At 42.5% G+C, this 22,038-nt stretch overlaps 1 protein-coding gene across 9 annotated transcripts in view; it reads left to right on the top strand.

Moving 5' to 3' along the window:
- The window catches only part of LOC118301308 (unconventional myosin-XVIIIa-like), a 58,937-nt gene extending 56,974 nt beyond the window's left edge, over positions 1 to 1,963 (top strand). For all 9 annotated transcript variants that reach the window (XM_047330536.1, XM_047330534.1, XM_047330532.1 and 6 more), the window contains one exon: positions 862 to 1,963. Coding sequence is in view for 1 of the 9 variants with exons in the window: in XM_047330535.1 (XP_047186491.1) it covers positions 862 to 964 (103 nt within the window). In the remaining 8 variants the exon portion in view is untranslated. The remainder of the gene's footprint in view (positions 1 to 861) is intronic.
- The last annotated feature ends 20,075 nt before the right edge of the window (positions 1,964 to 22,038 follow it).

Here is a 22,038-nt window from a genome sequence, read left to right as displayed (position 1 = left end):
GCTTAACCCCAAAAAAACTTACATTATAATAGTTCTCTTTCAAACACATTTTGAGGTTTCACATTGGGATACCTCGTTCTACTCAGAGAACCAAGGTTACACTTTTTTGGTATGTGTTGCTCACAGGCTAAATTGCCTCTTTCGCTAGGTTTTCTGTAACATCCACATGCACTTGAACACGTCATTTTATTTATACATTCAAAATCACCCGTTCAATGATTCTGGCAACACCTTTACTTTACTTATAAATGTGGTTGATTGTAAATTTGGAGTGTCAGCACTAAATTACACATGTGGCGACAATCAATTCAGCGATATCACAACTTCATAATACACAGGTCTGAGGTTGTGGATGGTTGTACGTCACATGAAGACAGTTCCTGTTGCTACAGTATATGTTTCTGCTAAAGGAAATGTCAAATCTCTACAACATTAGCTAAGGACATACAGCCACAGTTTTAAATCACGTCAAAATATGTGTACAGACCACAGCCATAACATGAGTTGTTGAGCTCATCAATAACTCATGCTGAGTTAATCCCTCGCACCATCTCACCCCTGATAGTGTCCTTACTAACTGCACATGTTATTTACCAATATGTGGTTTAAGCTCAGGTACACTGTTTCCCCCGGGGGCTCAAAGACCAAAAATATGTTGATACATTTTTTCTCATGTAAACATTTCTGAGAAATCATGACACTATGCATGTGTTATTTGCTGCCTGAAGAAGATTGTCATGCTGCAGTTTAAATTGCTTGTGGTTTCCCATGATGCCATATTTACACTTCACCTTTTGTGTCTATTGTAAATAGTCAAGTGACGATATAATGGTGTGTTTATATTTGTGTTGACCCTCGTAGCCCTCCCGCGTACCTGAGACACCTGAGCGTTGTCAGATCGGATGAAGAGGACGAGGCGGACAGAGGCGACGGCGGAGGCTTATCAGCAGAGAGCGCGACATAACCCGAAGGTGGGCTACCCTCGAGCTTTCAGTGCTTTCACTCGAAACAATGAGGAGGGACCACCACCGCTTCCCCAGCTGCCAAGGACAAAAGATTCACACAATGAACACTTTTTTTGATTCATTTTTGTCTGGCCATTTTATCTTTCATTATTATAGAAAACGTATTCACACTATGAAGTGGATTTTATTTGATAGTTAAAGTTTTTTCTTTCTCTTCAATTTAATAAGTCAACTATGAACAGTAAAGTTAAGCACTTTCTGGGGAACTTCTTGCTGCTACTTTATTTCTAAGAGCTGCTTCTCAGGCAAATTTAAGCACTCCTCTGCACTCTCCTCTGACTCGCCAGATATCTCTGCCAAGAGGATTTAGATAAGCCCCACTCTGGCTGGACTTCTCCAAGAAGGTCTGACCAACTATTACGGCTGTTCTTATCTCTCCCCTATTAACGCCGACCGCCGCGGTGCGAGGAATTAACCCATTTTCAATTAATCATCTCGCTGTAAGTTTACATGTGACTCTGGTTCCAAGTTGAGATACCCCATCGCTTGAGCAGAGTGATGCTAGGACATGATTGCTGACGTGAAAGTGAAATAGTTTCAGGATATATATTTCTATAGCCATAATGTGAAATGTTTTGAGAGTGACCCCCTTTTATATCTTTAATATCCCCTTTTAATGCAGAGTAATGGATTTAAAGTTAAATCTGATCCAAGAGAGAATATCTCTCTCCCACTCTCTCGCTATATATATTTATAAATCATGTGTGGAATATATGTGGAATCAAAGCCTTTACATGAAGTGAGCAAGAGAAGTATTTTGTTCAGATGTTCCTGTTTTATTTCTATCTTTAAGTGGAGTGCATTATTGACTGTGTTTAGTTTGGCTATTTTGACGCTCTGTCATGCTTTTGTCTGCCTGCGTCATATTTCTGTGAGTTCAAAGGGAATGTATTTGTTTGCTGTAATAAAGGAGCTTTCTGTTGAGCTTTTGAGAGATGCAGGGATGTATGGTGTAATTTTTTTTAAATGCACCCGCACTGGATTTTTTTTTACTATATATGGGAAATGAAAGCTCCTCGAAAAAGTCAAATGTACCATGAATCCATTTGGATGGTTCAGATGCAGATTTTGTCCTGGCTGTACAATGTAGATTGTCTCGTGTCTTTGGCCATATTGGTTCAAGCAGTTCAATAGTTATATACAGTAGTGTTCAGTACATAGAGTACAGATCATGGTCTTCCTCTTTCAAGGAGCCAAACAATTTATATCTTGAGGCAGTATGTCTATTCAAATTGTCTTTTTAAATTTGATTTCCCGCCCCAAAAAACTTAATGAGCAGCAGAATATAATTGACTTTTTATGCAGAGCCATTATGCAGAATACATTTTTCATTGACACTATTTTTGTTCACGTAAACACCTGTGCTCTCTATTACCTCAGAAAACACCTTTAAATCAATCTGCCAGTTCAGACCTCAAAGTGTATGGGTGCATGTGGACTGTTTGCTCATGTGCTAAGAAAAGCTTCAAGTGTCTGGCTTTCCATTTGCATATCTTCTCAGAAGAGACTAATCTGCATTTCATGTCTTATTTTGTGAGGGTTTTTTTGTCTTTGCTATAGACATGAATATTAATGTGCAACACAGGAAACTTTGATGTCAGTGATTCAGACTGAACATTGGAAGTTCCATCACCTATTAAGTCGGAGTTGCTGGCATTAGACTTTCTGCTTCAAAAGTTTGCACACTTCATCATATCTTTCGGAATAACTTGTCTATTTTCAGTGTTGATCAGATAGCCATTTGTAATATGAGTGTTTTTTGAGTTTTTTGGGGGCGGTAAATACTGTAAATACAGCGTTTGGTTCGCAGAATCAATGTTGGCTTGCTGTAACTGCACAGAGGTATGAGTCTTGTTTCATATTCACCACCTTCAGACAAACAGCTGGAGAAGAAGAGAAGGTCAGGAAGGAGGCAAGAACATTTTTGCAAAACAAGTCATTGATGTTTATTGATTAATTTCAGCTCATCTATCCCAGAGGAGTTTTCTCATCATACCCATCCCGTGTTCCCAGGAGAACCACAGAGGAAAAAAACAAATCATAGAGATGATTAATTTCCGAGGAGTTTTAAAAAGCGCACGCTACCTTGCAACACTCGGGTTGTTGATATGGCTGCTGCACAGCTGCACAGTTCAAAACCGAGCTCGGGGCACATTCAGGAAGATCAAAAACTGAGAGCGAGCGCAGTCTTCCCCCATCACATCAATCTCTATTCTACATAGGTGAAGCTTACCTGCATTCAAAGGGATTGGCGGTTTTAGATTACCATCTTGGTTGACATTCACACAGTGTGTTTTTCTTCAAAGATTCCCCCCTATTTATCCAACCAATCGGTAATCCTCATTCCTGTACACAACCTGTTCTGATACTTCACTCTCTGCCAGGGAGCCTTTGCTGTAATTTCACCCCCGCTTGCGTGCACCCTCCGGGTGGCTGTATGTTTCTGCTTAAAGGCTTTCCATTGAGTGACAGATTAAATTCTGCACCCGATTTTTACTTATTTTGGCCCTAACGCTGTTTCACAAGCCACTGGAGCAGGAAGTCATTAGCTCGACAAAGCCAAGCAAGTCTGTGTTTACGGTGCCGCCCTCCCTGTTATTTAGACAGAACGCTTTGACTGCAGAAATTTAGACCAAGGCTCCCACGGACAGGGCCGCCCTACACCACGATGTTGAACGCCCATAAGCTCAACATCACCGTACAGTCCATTTATTATTAACTAGAATATCAGATTGTTTCCTCATGAACTTTTTTTTTCATCAGGGCTTCGGGTGAACATATTCATAATAATTACATCTCCTCCCACAAGTTTCTGTGCCAGCGTGGACAAAGATGCACCTATTAAAATTACAAAGCAGATGGAAAATAGGCAAACTGAGTCAAAGCTGACTCTTGAATAAAGCTGTGCACCAGTTTCTGCATAAGCAGCTCTGTTCACCAAGCAACTGCACATTTTGACCTTGGCTGGAGGCCACCCTGCCAGGCAATAAAGTGTGCAGTCAAACATTGTTTACATTAGGCACAGGTCCTTGCAGGGCCTGGCGAACAATAAAAGCATTTTTTTTTCTCTTCTTGTGCGGGACATAATAAAGAGTGAATCAGTTTTAGCGCACAGCAGTGGGGAATCTTGGATTTATTCTATTCCATGCCACTCCTCTCACATAAACATAGTCAACATTTAAAACTAATTGCCAAAATGCTCGAGGTGGAAAAAGAAAACGTCGAAAGTGTCTCGCACCAATTTCAATGTCAGATTTGTCTCTGTCGCCCTTCCGGAGTACGCAGGCGGCCAAAGACTCCCTGCTGTGCTCAGAGCTGTTCAGTGCTTAGTGTCCCTGTCGCAGGAGAGTTGCTGCCCCTGCTAATCTGTGTGTGTGTGTGTGTGTGTGGGGGGGTGTGTGTGTGTGTGGGGGGGGGGGGGCTGAAGGGGAAAGGAAGACTTGGGATGTACTCTACGGCAGGTCGTGACATCTGGGGGATTTGAAAAAGGGTGTAAATTGTCCTTCCTCCTGACCTCTCTGTGGCAAAGTGTTGAAAAGAGTACTGAACCTTTTTCTCAAACGCCCCGGAGCACCCGCGTGATGTGATTTCATTTCTGTTGTCATTGTCTTTTCTGCTTTTTATAAGGTTTGAGTTCCGAGTTGAATACATATTTACATATCGATTGATGATCTGTTGCGATTCATGACCTTTTATCAAGTCATCATTCAGATTTGGAACAACACCTAGCCACCTGTTAGAATTCCAAAGACCGACCCATTGTGAGGTCTACTTGTGTTTTGTGACAACAGTGCCAGTGAGACAATATATGCGTTTCATAAATCTGCTGCAAAACCTAGCGGCCCATGACAAAGTACAACAACGACAGTTTCCATCGCTTGGATTTCTGCTCTCATCAGCTCATCTTGATCGGGAACCAATGCAACTTTATTGTCCATATCAGTTAGTGGCCAAACAGATGGGAGGGTTGATATAAAGGGGAGATGGTGACAGAGACTTGTGTGGGAGGCTGCAGCTGCAAACTCCCATTTGCGTTGCTCTGACATTATTGCACTTCTCCCCACTTTCTCTGCAACTCCATCCATGTATTACGGTCCATCTCTAATGATCCTTGAATCTCCAGATCCTACTTCCGACCAGGAGGCCATGTTGCTTCCTGAGCTGCTGCCAAGCTGTCCCCGTTCCACTTCTCGGTCACCACATTCTGCACGTGTCCCAAAGATACCTGCTACTAAGTATTTCACACATCCTGTCGCTGCCAGGACATTTTTTTCTCGACTAAACGCTTAAAACAAATTCACCCTTTTGAATGTCAAAGTATTTTTGCGCAAACAAAATGGGTTCAGTTTGAAAATATGAGTGAAAGCATGCATCGCAGTGACTGCACTTAATAAATACTTCAGGTCTGTCACTGCACGAGTCTTTGCGCCGAGAGATAAAATGTTCTCGATTTGGCGCCAGCAATTTGACAGCTTGGTGGTCTTAACCAGGGAACCCACGAGCACCACACCAATAAAATGATAAATAGCAGGAATTAACTATGCATTTAATTGCAGAATTTATAAGCATAACTCACGGAGCAGATGGAAGTCATTTGTGGATTCCCAGTCACTTTGTTTAAACCCCGGGATACTGCGCTGAATCAGAGGAGCGTATTCCATCTCCAAAGTTGAATTCATTTAAACCTAATACGAACGCCTAGAGGCCATTTGGTTCTGAACTGGCGTTATGTCAGTGCGTCTCGTCTCTCAAGAGTGATTGTTCATGTAGATTATTTATTTACATAAATTAACACTAGAAATGAAAGTGTGAAAAAGTTAAAATCTAGTTCAATATCTAAATTACACAGTGTTACATGTAAGATTTTACATGTATCGATATATCAGGATGTCTGATCTTTTATAGTTGGTTGGTTGTTTAATCTTCATTCCTCCAGTGACTAGAGAAAAAAAAGAGACCCACATCGGATCCCCGAATCTGAGACATCATTTCTTTTCCATTTCAGCTCAACCTCACCGAAATAGGGGAAAGCAATTTGAAGCCACGGCCAATTGGAAGCGCTTAAACAGTTATTCAACAGGGAGAACCAATCAACATCCAGCCACGAGGCGCTGAATGGAGATGATGAGGGGCCGAATAAAAATTTGAAAAATGCATAAAGTGATGAAGTGGCGCCTCAAACCCATCCAGAGATTGACAATGGGACACTGAGTGAGTCAGACACGATAGTAATGTCTCTTCTGACGTTCGGTCTTCCCTTTTCAGCAGGGTCCGTCTCACTGCTCATGTGGAACTGAGTCTGAGTGACAAGCCGCTGACATTTACAATCTCTCGCCCTCAAAGTGTGGAAAAGCGTGCCCGTTTCGAAAATGTGAGTGTGGCGGATGGTCGTAGCCATTATCGGTGCAATTTTCATACATTATGCACTTACATTATTATTTTGCAGCCCGGTTATTATTCTCTGTTGATAGTGTGTTTATGCTATTTGGCTCATCTCCCTGTGTGGTCTCATTGTTCGGTTGGATGAATTCTTAACTGATTCAATCAGATAAAGGCGACACGAAAAGTTTAAAATGAGTGAGCTAAATATTTAATCTTCCATGGATACTTTAACGATGTGGTATAAACTCTAAGGAAGAAATACAATACGTTATAGGTTGTTTATGAAGAGGCATACATAGTAAATGATAGCAAACCACCGTGGCCGACAAAAATTGTAACAAAACTAAATTATAGTATAAAAACAGTATAATATGCGAAGAAAGCACATTGACTGTGCAGTTGTAAACCTGTGGACACTGTCAAACACAGTATGTAGGTTAATGTATATGTGAATATCCTTGTACAACCAGTGTTCATTGTGACATAGTACCACAAAGTCAGGCAATGTTGCTAGGAGACTTTATGTCCAGCTAAATGGTACTAATAGGCGCTGAATTATTCAGTATCAGTACTGGAAGTGATGCTGTTAACAAAAGTTATACCAGCGCGGAAGGTCTATCTCCCCCCCGAGACCTTTGCAAGCATAAAAATGAGCTTCATCACTGCTGAATCCATTTATGTATCTTTTCCCCACCTTCATCTCTGGCAGTGCTCATTGAAGGGCATTGCAATCAGAAGTTATTCTGTCTTTTCTCTGCCCTCTCTTCTCCTTTACCAGACCACTGCTTAAGCTATACTGAGCACAAAAAACCCTTCCTATTCCGGTGGCACAAATGAAACTACACTACCTGCAACAGGCCCCCCACAGTACAAGGGCGCGGGCTTTATTTCACTTCTTCCCGCGGGGGCTGAACATACAGAGACATATCATTTAAAGCTGTCATCTCTCACTGCCTGCTGTTTTCCTTGGATAAACAATACAGCATTCTAATGAGGAGTAAGCTCTTGTCTCTCCCACTTCCGCCTTGCCAGGGTGAAAAAGCTGGTTTCCCAGAAACATCAAGTATGTGGCCATACATATACAACATTTGTAATTTATTAAATCATTGGAAATAATTTTAATGGTCTGTAATTATGGCTCTTCAAATATAACTTACTAGGAATTAACAGGTTTTTTTTCCAGTACTGCTTGTGACACGATGCTTATCACTGTTTATAAAACGGGGAGCTAAAAGGATAATGCTTGTGGCCTTAAAATAAGAGATGGCAGACATGTTTAAAAACACAGGTTCACGGCTTCTTCGAGGCTCAGGCAGGTCTTTGAGTGGTTATTATGTTCAGGCAGTGCCAGCACGTACAGTACAGATTTTTAAAAAAGGGGTGAAGGTTAAATGTCAGTGTATTTTCATAGGAGATGTGGAACCATGTGGTGGGCCAGCATCACAGTCTTTCCGCAGCTGAAAGACTAATTTCCGAAGATGGACTACAAATAAACACAGCGATTCTATCCATAATTTGTGTTTTACCACCGTGTGACATCAGATAAAAATGCTTCATATGTAACTGTAATTTACATGACGACGTGCGTCCCTTCTCTGGCAAATGCATACTCTTCTTCTTCTTCAGATTGAATTGTTTACTTTCGTGCACGGCGAGTCACGTTAAATGTCGCTGTCGCAATGAATTGTGGGGGATCTATTTCTTCTTTCCTTTCGCAAAGGAAGCTCCAGTGTACCCTATGTTAAAGGAGATAGGAAACAAAGCATTGGAGCACCTTTTTCCTATGCATTTAGAGAATCCGAACAGCTCTTATCGTGGCTGCCTCAGCCTTACAAGCCGCCTGATGATGAGAAAATGACGAGCCGGTGTATCACTTAGCCAGGTGCCCAGAGAGGAAGCCACACCCACTGCTTGCACCTATACATACTCTCTCATTTGGCTCTTACCGTGATGAGTACATTTTAGGTTCGTATTTGGTTTTGTACTTTGTTGTACTTAATTTTCATCAAGATTTTAAATTATATGGCATCTTTTGGATTTTCTGTGATTTTCTCAAACGGCATACAGAAAATGGCTGCTGTCGTACCAGCGCGGATATAAAGCTCTTAGAGTTTCTGGCTTTTAGCAAAAATCCTATTTTTGGGCAGAAAGAGAAACAGTAACAATAGAACTGTCAAACATGAAAGCATTTAAAAATTTGTGCTAAAAATCATTAGAAATTGGAAATGATTAAGTGATGCTTAAAACACACAAGCACTTTCTTTGTTGGCATGTAGGAGGGTGTTTTCTGGATTTCAGCATAATGCTCTTTGGGGACAGCCGAAATTGCGTCCGCCCATGGATTCATCTCCATCCATCCAAAAATATTCCAGTTATTGCGGAACTTGGCTACGCGTCCGTTAGCACTGCCAGATTGGTCCTGATTGGAGAATTATGTATATAGAGGTGTATATAGCGTACACAAAGGAGGCTCTATCACCAGCTAGTCCCTCAAGGGCCCTTGCTGGCTGCTTCAAATCTCAAAGAGGCTGCCTCAAATCGAGCGGTCCTGGGAGATGGATGGCCCCTGGCGTGATGTATAGCTGTGGCTTTCTTACCACAGGGCCGCATGGGTTGTGTTTGGTCAAGTGACCTCTGCTTCCCGTGCATCCCCTCTTGTCCCTGGAGCCCCAGATTGGCTGTCTGGGTGTAAATATGATCCATGGCTCTGCATGGGAGGTGCTGAGTGATGGGCCTCATTATCCATGGGACGGAAATCAGATTCCCCAAGCTTTGTTCCAGCAGCCTCCTCCTCCTCAGGAGACCAGGGATTCGAGGCTTTTATACTTTTATACAGAATTCAGTGTTAACTAAGCAGAGTTAGTGTTGTGCAGGGCTAAATAAAGACATTTTAAAGAACAATGAAACAAATCTAAGACTTGAGGTAGATATGTTTAATTAAAGCTTTTCAATATTTGTAAACCTTCATTTCTGTCTGAAATTGCCAAGAGATCGCAAACAGTGATCAGTGTTCACAGCCATTATTAATATGTATGTCATCAGCCACTAAATTAAGTTAGTATCACATTCATTCAGAGAGCCTTTAACCCATTTGGCTCTATGAAGTCCCATATTTAAGTCTGGGTTTAATATCTCTCTGCAAGACAAAAATATAATTTGTCCTGCAGACTAATCAGAACATTCAGGTCTGCGAGAAAACAAATCTTTAAACTGCAAGACAGTCCACCTAAAATCCTTTTATGTTGTTGCCAAGCAGCCAACCTCCAACCTACTACAAATGTGATTTCTCAGTACGCCAGCAAGCAACGCTATGATTCTTACTTGTGCTGCTGCGCACTGCAGTCAGTGCATACCACACCACTAAATAATGGGTCACTGAACTTTCATAACACAGAGAACTGCCAGGCGCTGACACAATACATTTTCCCCTGCAATAGCAACTCTGGTAAATACACACACTGAGAAATTAGATTTGGCAGGCCATCCCCCCGGGGATCTGCAACTTTGCGACTGCAGTGTTTTTTTTTCTTTTCACTTTTTCGGCTCAAAGTAAACGGTTCACCTGAAATCCCTCTCCGTATTTTGTGCAGATTTGACCGTTCCTTTTAACCTCTTCCAATCTTCGAAGGCAATGACAATAACCCCCACGAAAAAAATATCACCCACTTATAAGAAAAAAATGTCAGGTTAGTATTACGATGTTATCCTTGGATCATGGGCGTTTTGAAACCCCACTCATTTTACAAGAAATGCTCAGAAATAAATACGTTTGCCAAATGCACAAAATTATAGACTAAAGATAGACTAAATACGTCTAAAATGAAGAGTGAAATGGCGAGTGAAGGTGTTGAAGCTGAAGTTTGATCGGCGGGAGCCACTGCTTCTTTTGCTCCACTGCTCAAGAGCCTTTCAGTGGCATTAGCCTTCACCTCCAACTCTGCCCAGAGCTGGTGGCACTGCTCGGGGATAAAGTCCTTCTCAGGGCTCAGGCAGATTATTCATGTATGTCTGTGGCAGCTCCCTTGGCAACAGTGAAGGGGAAGGAGCCAGCCATTCGACACACACACGGAGATGGTGCTCTCCAAACAACTCCCTCATTCCATTTAAAAAGCTAAAGATATTAGCGTGCCCGACTGTTAACAGACTTAATTGAGTTCATTGATTACGCAAATCAATACTCTGATTCATTAGAGCAAAGGGAAGCTCCTCCGTCTGACATTTGCCACTTCCACAACTCCACCTCCAGCGTTTGTTTATATTGTTGTTGCAGCAGGAATCTGCAACTTGAGTTTTTCTATTTATTTATTTTTAGTCTTTATTTGACATGCTAGTTTTGTTACGGCGGGGTTAAGCAGGACCCAACATGCAGGTATGGAGACAAAAAATTGGACCCCCCAGTCTTTCAAGTGGAAAAAACCCCTAAACAAAACAACAACAACAACAAAATTCTAAACTTCAACACAGGTACGTGGACATAAAGCACTAAGCTGAAACTTGGCATGGCATAGATAAACAGGGCTGCACAGAAGTACACAGAGATGAACAGGAACGACCAGACGAACCAACAAGAACACACGGAGGCACAGAGACTATATACACACAGGAGGGCCACGGGTAACGAGACACAGGTGAGACACGTTGGGAACAGGTGCAGACCATCACAGGTAATCACAAGAAACGGAAAGTAACGGAAAACCAGACACAGGTCACAGGAAGTGAATTACAAAATAAAACATGATACAAAACTCAAGCTGCACAAAACACAAGGGACCACAAGAAAGTATAACTTAACATATACATAGTGACACAAGGGAGCGGCAATCAAAGAAATGTAAGACAAATTCGACAAAGAAACAAAGGTTCACAAAGTTCCAAAAGAGTGTCAACAAGGTCCACAAGAAACATAGTGTCTGAAAAGTTTATCAGATACATTCACATGCCATTTCTCTGATATTAAGTCAACCTCTTCTATTTGTGTTTGACATGAGCTACAGGTAAAGGCTGACAACCGAAATCTGATTAATCTGATTTGCTCTGGCAGAGGAAAAACTGCCAAACCAGAAGATGTATACACACACGCAATTGTAGCCAGAAATGATTCCCACTAATGTCGTGATCAATAAGTTTGATTTGTGAATCATGCTCATTAATACCAACATAACGGTTCAGTTGTTTTTAAAGGGGAAGTCGGTCATTTTAGCCCTGCTAGCAGCAAGGATGGCAATCTTTGTCTATTGGTTGGTTATTCACGTCCGGCAGAAGATAGGAATTCAGTCTGGACGGAGATGGAAATCTTGTACATACGACTTTCATGACTTTTTATTTTCATGATGATACATGACTTTGAAATCCTCTCACTTTATAATACTTAACAGCATGAGCAAACACCTGCAATATTAATGACACTACCATCAGCCCCAGCTGTAATTCATGTTTCATGTTCAAGATATTTTAATGCTAAGCTCAAAGCACCACAAGTACATCAGCCCCCCAACTTTATAGAAATACAAGACTTAATCCATGGGGTCCTGCTCTACTTCTCTGTTTACCTTATATTGTAAACTCCTGTTTCTCATGGGCATCGTTTCTGCAAATTATATCAGTATTTTCAATTACTTTAAAAGTCAACCAGCTCTAAATTCATTTGAATTTTTTTCTTTTCGTCTTCACGATATTCACTTTGTAATCTGTGGTGATTCTGTCTGCCTCCACTCCCCCCATTGTCCAAGGGTCTCCATTCATACAAATGAACCTGACTGACACACGACCTCCTGCTTCTTTTCTGGGAAATAAGAGAAGGCAGATGTGAGAACGTGATATCCGAGCTACAATAGTTGTGTGGAATTATTGTGTTTTAACTTTGCCAGCATCTTTGAAAGGTCAGTGACAGTGGTTGTGCACAAGACAGCGGTTGAGAAGAAGTAGCTGAGAATGAATGGAGACAGTTCGGAGCCTCTCATCCGACAGCCCTTTCCTCTGAACTCATGTACATGATTGTCTTTATCGGGCCTATATGCACTCACCTGCTGGCGTCACTTCTCGCCTCTTTTGATCCTCCTGCCAAATGATCACACTTACCAAGCGTATAGGAAATAAATGGCATTACGTGGATCAAACTGAACGAATGAAAAAAATTCTAATGTGGTTTCAGGTTCAACTGTTACAAGTAGAATGCTTTGTCCATGGCAGAAGGAGTCTCTGTTTTCACACACACACACACACACACACACACAAGCACACAAAGCCGGTGTGATTTGTGTGTGAAGTGGACGGCCTCCTGCTGCTCAACCAAAATTACATTCTGGCAGGTGCAGAATTTTGCTCTGCGAGAACACTCCACGCAGGTTGATTGTACACCTGCTTGGCTATTTTACAGGTGCTATTCATGTTAGCAAAGACCCCCCCCCCCCCCCCCCCCCCCCCTCTCTCCCGGTCTCTCTGCCAGCAGGACAGAGAGTGAATCATGTTAATTCCAAAGCCGACTTGATTCGGCCATAGAATTGTATTTCTACAGGACAGGTAAACTTCGTCTCACTTTTTTTCCCCCAGCTCTGTCTGCGCTGGGCATGATTCTCACCGTCACGTTTAAAAATGCAGCGGATAATGAAATTCGTTTTAGATAATTCATTTGAATCCCTTGACTAACGAGGAACGCTGCCCATCATCTCCCTTTCATTCCTTTAACAAACACTTTTCAGCTTCTACATAGTAGCAGTTTATGGTATCCAAGCAAGTATAAATATATTCAATATATAGACTGGTAAGACCCCACAGAGTTGAGAGTAAACACCTTGAGGCGATTGCAAACTGAACAGATTTTAGGGTTAGATGTGAGTGATCATACTGCATGTGGGGCTGTGGGACCTGCGGGTCTTAATTACCTGTCCCACACACAAGTCCCACTGTTTATTTCCGGACCTGTTCAAACCAAGCTCTGTGCCGAATATTAATGGTGCTCTCTGGGTCGCACACAGGTTAATACGCGTCCTATCTGATGAATAACTGAGGGCGGATGTATAATACATAAGACCTGCTGTTCCCTGCTCCCGGCTTTGTCGCCGTCTCAGGTGCCCGTGTTGGAAAGTATAGCAATGGCTGTAGAGAACAGCCTCCAATTGAATACCACATGACCTAGAATAAGGGAATGCTCGGCTGGCAGTTTTCACAGAAAATCTGTTGGATTTAATATTTTCCTTTTATCAACTCCGTCTGCTGCTTTGGATTAGAGCAAAGCAACTTCTTCCAAGGTTCAGCCATGATACAGATTTGAGCTGAGAAAACCAAAACCAAATATTTAGTGCTATAAATTGTGTATAGCCGATGCCATCATTGCCCATAAGTTGTTGTGCTGTACCATATCTATGCTGAAGGCGTTTGATGTGAGTACTCCCACCATTCTGGATACATTTAAGGGGCATTTCTCTGCTGTTTTAAGGGCAATGTAAACCGACACTTGCCTCCCGATCATAGTGCTCGATGACAGTCCTGTCTCCAGACGTTGTTTTGTGAAAAAGAGTCGGTGGTTTGAGGAGCAGTGGGTAGTGAAATAATGGAGGGGGGGATATATGGGAATGGCCAGAGGCTGTGGATTATTCACTGGCTGAGAGAATTGCTTTGCTGGACTAGTTTGCAGACCTCTGTAAACAGGATATTTATTTAACCGTCATCTTGGCATGTGGGACTGCTCCGGAGCAAGTAAACTGCTGCGCAGGGATTTATTTTACTCCCTCCATAGTCGCAGAGCCGGGCCTCCAATCGTGTGTAAAAAAAAAACAACTTTACCCTGCTTATTGATTAGTTGCTATATCGATTCAGGGGAGCATGTCAGTGGAAGATACTGTCGTTAGCTTGTTGATTAAAACACTCTGCCACTCAGCTATGCGACGTGGACGAGCAATTTGAAATGTGTTCTTGCCGAAATGCTGGAGAAAATTGCGTAGTTTTGCGCGTCCGTCTTTGTGCTCCACTCTCGTCTCGTGATGACACATGTCTTTGCCCCATGTTGTGAGTGCCCCCACTGAGCTGTAATAACACACCTCACTGCCGTCTGAAATATTCATGGCCAGGTAAGCCCATCACTCTGAGTCAGTCACATGGATTCCTTATTATCGCCCCCTTCTGCGCCCCCCCCCCCCACCCACAGGTCACTTTTATTCCACCTGCCTTTTGCTTCATCCCACTCACTTCTCAGCTCCTGGCTGCACCTTGCACAGTCCCCCATCGCTGAGCTTAAGTCTCAAAATGCCACTGTCCCAACTCTTTATTCATTTTATTTTTTCAGACATTGTTGGCAAGATTCTTTGACTTTTAGGATACATGTTTAATCAGCACCTTACCATTGATGTATTCATCATCGGAGTTTTAAGCAGAAATCTGTGCGATCCTTGTTGTGTTTGATGCACCGTTGTTGCTACTTGCTGCACAGCACACTCCCCGTTTCTGAAAAAATTGTAAAATCAAACAAACCTTTCTGCTACTATTTGTGGTCGACATTCTCTCTGCAATAGCCATTCATGTATATACATTCTGTAAATACCTTTATAGCCGCTATTACTGTTGGTGGTGGAGTCCACCATTCTCGCCCTGAATTCAAATTGCGTACCTATGGGTAAAGGTAAAAGTGTCTGTTAACAATGAATATATAATATGTATTTATTAAATTTCTGGCAGGGCTACATGTTGGTGTAGTGGTTAGCGCTGTCGCCTCACTGTTGCTGTTACATGCGAAAAGTGCCCTCCCATTAGTCGACGTGCTTATTAAAGATACAGTATATGTTAGGTTGTGGACATACAGTATGTTGTTTATTCATTTTGTATGCTCCTGCTGTCTGCCACACTTATTATTGAATCAATATTTTTCTCAATAACTTTAATAAACATGTGTAAGTGCATAAAAGCGAGTGTGAACGGATCATCCTTGGTTTAGATGTTGTTACTTGGCTAAGCTTTTGTGATGTGTGCGTGAGGTGGAGAAGATGCAGCGTAGTGGAGCAAACATACGGCTGTTGGAGTTGACCCAGGGCAGTTTCTTCTCTAGGACGAACGGAGCTTGTCGCGAGAGGTCAACTTTGAACTATATGGCTGACATGTGACATTCATTTTAGGTGTTTTATATTTCTAAATTATAGATGAGAGGGTCCCTCACAGTTTGACAAGAGAACAAGTCAGATAAAACAATTAAAAAAAATAATAAAAACAATAAAAATAAAACTGTCCTGCATTTCTTTGTCAGTTGTTTCATCTGGCTGCTACTATTATATGAAAGCCCTTACTTTAGTAATGTTTACTCAGTCATGATCTGAATCTTTACCATAGTTGAGCTGTCACGATTAAAAACGGAGCCCAACTGCATTACTGGAGCCGACTTGGCAATATTTTAGGTTTTAAATATAAGGTAAGAAAAGAAAAAAAAGAAGACCAAAATACATAAAAAGGGTTCAGATCATGGTCCTGTTGACTGTTGCATATATAGAGGCTTAAGGACATTAAGAACCCAAGTGCTAACACAGCGAAGGAACATTTAAGAAAAATGCACACGTCAAGCACACACCACTTTAACCAAATGCAATATTTTCTGCTGAGATGTCAAAGAGTGACCTTACCTGGAGGTTTGCGTTGTGAAGAACACAGCTGTAAACCGATGATAACTCTGAAAATACAGTCTGTACCGATGTTGAAGCTCAACGTGTAAAGAAAAAAGCAACAATGGTCGCCGACCCTGAGATATTGCTTTGGAGCTGTTGGCTCTGCAAGGTTTTGTAGCCTCTGATTACAGTTCACGTGCAGCAGGACTGAAGGAGGTGAGAGTTGAGCATCTAGTGAGAGATGTGATCGGGAATAGGAATACAGAGGTATCATTGTGAGGGGAAGAAAAAAAAACAAGCTATGAAAGAGGAGGACTGTACAGCAGTGTCTGTGTGAGCTGCAGGGCCAAGTGTCAGACATGAACTACAACGTATAAGCACTTAAAAACTCCTCTCTGTTCGTAGACAGTAAAATGTTAAATTTGCAATTTGTATCGGTGGGGTTTGTTATTTAGTATTTGGGTATTGATTTTCTTTTCAATTCAAAGTGATCGTGGTCATGATCATCACCTGAACAGACCTTTGGCAAATTAAAGCCATCAAGAGGAAAAAAGCATCAGATGTGTCAAGTAACACTCTACCTCACAAAACAGATCTCTCTGTTCGAATATAGTCATGCTTGAAAAAAAAAATTAAAAAGAAATTGTGTCAGCACCCGTCAGTCAAACAGCAGCACTTTTTTTTTAAATGATCAGTTACTTCCTGGATAATGTGGGAGACAGAAAAGGAACAGAATGACCATCCATCCTCCTTGACATGTGGTATTTCAGAAACACTTGAGAGAGGTGCTCTATTACCTCTGCATAACCCTCATCGCCCCCCCTCAGCACCACCGTGCCGCAACAATAAGACGTGTTGAAGAATGAAGCATCTCAGAACTCCTAATATTTTGTCAGTGAGTCCAAACTCGAACAGTTGCCTTTGACAGAAATGACTGTATAGAGAGCTGCCATTGTTATATTTAAAATGGCTTGTCAGAGTAAAATGTGTGATTTAGGTTTTTTATTTGAAAGGATTCCAGTCTGTGAGATTCCCAGAAAAACAACAACTATATATATATATATATATATATATATATATATAGAAGATCAGATTTATATAGTCTTATATATATATATATCAAATATTTTACATCCATGACACTGAAAACGACTAATTATTGAGATATTATGACATATTTTATACAGTGTACATATGTAATATATTTGTGTGTGTGTGTGAGAGAGAGAGATATTGTTAGAAAGAGCACAATAGAGAAAAAGGCTGAGAGAGAAGCACATTTTAGGTGGAAGGAACAAAAGAAATCAAACTCTCTTCAAATAAAGTAAAAATGCCTTTGGAGCCTTTTCATTAATAATGACTTTCCCTGAACAATATCTTCTTTTTTTTGTCATTGTAATTGAACATTTGTTTTAATACAATAATGACATCCAAATGAAATTCAATGGTGACAAAAATAAAGAGCAAAAAAAACACAGCCGTCAAATTCACCCGCTGCCTTCCATTAGGGTAATTGCTGCAACCCTTTGCAGAGAATAACACAACTTTCCCATCATCGCGGCTGTCGGCTGGAAACCAAGCTCTCTCTCCCCTGACAGACAGACAGTGCTTTTATGGCTGAGTGTGAGAAAAAAACAAAACAGCCAGTGAATTGAGGAAGGTGAGGGGGTGAGCAGCCCGGCGAAAGATGAAAGGTGACGACAAAAGTGGCGAGGCTTTGCATTTCTGTGTTTCTGAGAGGGCCCGCACGGTTTAACAGGATGTCACAGAAGCCCAGACACGCAGCGCAACGGACGTCTGTGTGCTGTGAGCAGTTTGTGTGTGTGTAGGGAAAGTGTGCAAATGCGTGGGCGGGGGCAGATCTGTTGTCTTGTGCAGTCACCCGCCTTTAACCGCACTTAACTTCTCATTAGGGGTTCGCGGGACACAAGGCGACAACCTGTGACCAACTAGGCATGGTATATGGGCGAACGCAGGCGGGAGGAGGGGGGAGAGTGCGAAGGACGGAGGTGGGGCTGTTTGTGTGACTTGTTGTCACTTGTCAGGTACTGTGGCCACTAGCCTTGAGATACTTGGCTTTTGTCTGAGAGTGCTTTATCATCTTGATAAATGCAGCCTTGGAGCAGTGCACTATCAGCGTGCTTAGAGGCATGAGACACACTCTGACTAATGAAAAGAGAAGGTCAAGGAGAGGGAGGGGTGCGCATGCAGCGGGAGGAGGAGGAGGAGAAATGCTGAACAGAGATGTGGATGTAAAAGTGTGGGACAACATGTCACACACTCCTTGAAAGGCTCGTGTTTGTGTGCGAAGGGAGAACACAGAGAATTTCCTGGCTCCGTATGGATGCTGCTGTGTGTCCCTGCCTTGCAATCCTGCATGTGTTACTGTGCAAATACTTGTGGACATAAAACTACATCTTCACATTTGTCCCTGCAAAGGTACACCGAGAGTTTCTCAGTTCTCCCCTCGCCCTTTCAAAACAGTCGGCGCGCCATACTGTACCCGTGCCACCGTGATTATGATTCCATTCGACAAGAGGGGTTACATTCATTTTCCTGTAGCCGTATTACCAGGGACATTTCCCCCCCCCTATCTTGAATGTTATTACAGCAGGTGTTGAGCCATTTCTGGTCCACTGTTAATTTTGGAGTCGTTAAAGTGACAGCGCTGGGCTCGGGAATCCTTTCAGGCTCATTACCATAGTCCGCTGAATCTATTGGCAGGGCCCGCTGCATGACTGGGCAGACGAGGCTGCTGCCTGAGCTGTCAGATAGAAGCAATGATCAGGGGGTTAACAGATGCTGCTCAGTCTTTGGGGTCACATTCACTCTATTCCCACTGCTGGAACTCAGACAGGGCAGAGTGAGCACAACAACAACCAGCCACACAGCTCACAAGCGGTTCGCCGTGGAAACAAGAGAGATGGGCAGCTATGAGAGATGTTGCCCCCCGCCGACTGTCTCCCGACGCGCTTGTACCCAACTGTTACCAATCCACAAAGCATTTGGTGGAAATTCACAATTTGGGGTTGAAGGTCAGGTGGAGCTTGATAATCCCCCCTCTCCTTTTCCGTTTCCCTTGTAGAAAATGGATTTGCACAGAAGGCTTTGAAAACTGTCGACTGCACAGTTGACTTGCTCAGAGGGAGTTCCTCTCGGGTGTTAATGAGGAGCTCGCAATTAACTGGGCTCTAGCAGGAGGACAAAGCCAAACATAGAAAGGGGGTTGGGGCGGGGGCAAACTCACGAACTCACGAACTTCACTGAACTGTTTATGCTTTGCATGCACAAGTCATTGGACTATGACCAAGATGTGGAGTGGATATGGACAGGAATTGTATTCTCATTGAAATTAAAAAAACAAAGAGGAACAACCTTTTTTTTTAAAAATCTTACTGACAAAAACTTTTCGTGAGATTAATATTGACATTGGAAACGAAAAGTCCAATGCCGGTGTGTGAGCATGTGAAATCACGCGATAACAACAATTTTTCTTTTGTGAAAATCTTGTATTATGGTGTTTTTCTGTAGAAAATTACTCCTAGATGATTTTGAGCGATCATAAAAGAAACTCGTGGAGGAAATCAATGCTATTAGAGATTCACTTCTCTAACAGTGCTGTGCAGGCAGACAACGTGCACAATAACACTGGCTCTCAATAATCAGACTCCTCTGAATGTTTACTAAAGTTCTATAACCAAGAGTCTTTGTAATATGTCTGTGGTAATGATGCACATTTTTTTCTTAAACTCTAGGATGAAAAAATTCAAAACCCACTAAAACTTGAAAACAGCAAATGGCAGTGATCAATTGTAGGTTGACTTCAGCATCAGATGAGGAAATATACCCTAAATGTCTCACATTGTCCCCCACCCTCAAACAGCGGTAAATAACAGTGAGCAGATTTCAGGACGATGCTCTAATTGGTATTATTGGCTTGAAGAGGTCAAGGCCCTGCACTGTGAATGTAATGCACTTTGATTAGCCCCCTGTGCATTTGTGGGACCTGGTAACTGTGATATTGTTGTCTGCGACTGTAATGTGGGCTGTAATTTGTAGGTTATAATGCTGCGTGGGCAGAGGCCCATTGATAGCATTTGGCACACAGCCACGCTTGGATGAAGCACTTAGCCAGGCCAGTCAATCTAAATATCAGATAGCGCCCGGAGTCGGTAGGAGTGTGTTTGTTAGCCGAGCACGGCGTGTAATAATCAGTCAGTCCTTAGCTATCTAATGAACAGCCATCATAAGATGTTTTACATAATACTGCCATATAAGATTACCTTAATGCTTGTAAAGGCTTGCTGCTGATGTGTGCCTCATTACCTTGGGACATTGGTCATTTCATTTCAAGAGTCTGATTTTCATTAACTGCCCCGGCCCCCCTACCCATTAGCAGAATGAAAGCTCGGCTGCAACCATCTGGCTGCCAACTAGACCTCAGGGCTGCTTTATGGCTCCATTGAGCATCACTAAAGGGAAAGTTGCACTATTAGAGCGTTTTCTGAGTCCGGCCAGAGGGAACATACACGGGAGTGATGCAAGGAGAGCGTCCCGTGGCTCGAGGGATGCGGGATGGGTGGGTGGGGTAACAGAGAGAAACATTTAGAGAAAAAAACGAGAGAGATGCCGGCGCATTGATGGAGACAGAGAGAGAGTCGACATTTTACAAAGGGAAAAGGAGACAGAGAATAGAGAGTCAGTGTGCAATGACATACGCAAATTCCTGAAATAAAAAAATTCTGCTAATCCCAGGCAGTTGAGTTCTAAGGGCCAGAGGTGCGAGAGAAAAGAGAGAAATGTTTCCATCGACTGATGAAAGCAAATCCCGTCCGGGCCTATGGTTTAATACTGAATGTGCACAGCTCAAAGAACAGGTGTACATTCCACTGCTTCGCGCTGAGCACATTTTATTTTTAGAGCGAGTGGTCCTGTTTCCGAAACAGCACTGTATGTGCTTGCATATACTATTTCAGTGACTCCAATAACGTCTGAGATCTCTCCCAACACATTTATTCCGCACTCACATCCCCCGTCCCCCAACCCCGTCTCCATTCTCGTCCTCTAATTACTTTTATTGTTTTTTTTTTTGCTCTGTCCTGCAAAACAGACATGCCCCGTGAATGCACGTCAGCCCGATGCATCGTCCCCTGTTCGGGTGACAGAGGGCAACACAACAGCACAGGAATCTCTCTGTGGACTGAATCGTATACAGCCTATGCATCAATTGTGTAGAAATCATTAAGTGGACAGAATGTGGGCACATAGCAATTATTTTGCTGACTATATTAAGCCTCCTTTGATATAGCAGACTAATGTGACCCAGATAACTAAAGGGGGGTGTAATGATAAGCATAGGAGATACTATCTACTTTTTTTTGATTATTTCAATGTCACAAGGGGAGAGAATATTTACATAAACTTATCTGACGACTCATTTCGGTATAATCACTCCTGCCATACTCGGACTAGATGGTGAGATTGTTAATTAATTAAAAGTACAGTCGAGCAACTGCTTTGCAGGCCAAGGGAGTCTTTGGTAATTTTACCTCACTGCCAATTAACATCAGTTACGAGGACAATGATGTAATATTGGATTTCCCGGAGAAATCACCTTTTCATGTATTTAGGTCAAAGGTCACACGGCAGAGGCCCCTTGAAGCTTGTAGGACTTAAGTGCTCGCCTCACTTTGGTGTCTTTGAGCCGACACATGAGACTACATACAAAGGTGGACAACTTGCGTCATTGTTTGTTATACCATCCTTGTCGTGGCATTGGCGCTCGCTGCTACACTTCTCAGACACTGTGCTTTACTGGTTACGCTTTAACATTGACCAATTTAGCAAAAACCCGCTATATTCACCCAAGTTCTCCTCCGAGCGCTGGGCAGGCATACTGCGTGTCGCCGGCAAATAGATACAGCCCTGAGACATAAAACGGAACCTGGAGAGGGAACCAAAGAATTGACCTAAGAGACTGAGACACTCACCTCGTGATTATTTCTGTTACCTGGGGAGCATCTCACCTCAGGGCTCGTCATGCAGAG

This window comes from Scophthalmus maximus, chromosome 2, assembly GCF_022379125.1.
Source record: "Scophthalmus maximus strain ysfricsl-2021 chromosome 2, ASM2237912v1, whole genome shotgun sequence".
NCBI lineage: Eukaryota > Metazoa > Chordata > Actinopteri > Pleuronectiformes > Scophthalmidae > Scophthalmus > Scophthalmus maximus.
The sequence above is the reverse complement of the archived record's forward strand: the minus strand, read 5'-3'. Positions and strand labels throughout refer to the sequence as shown.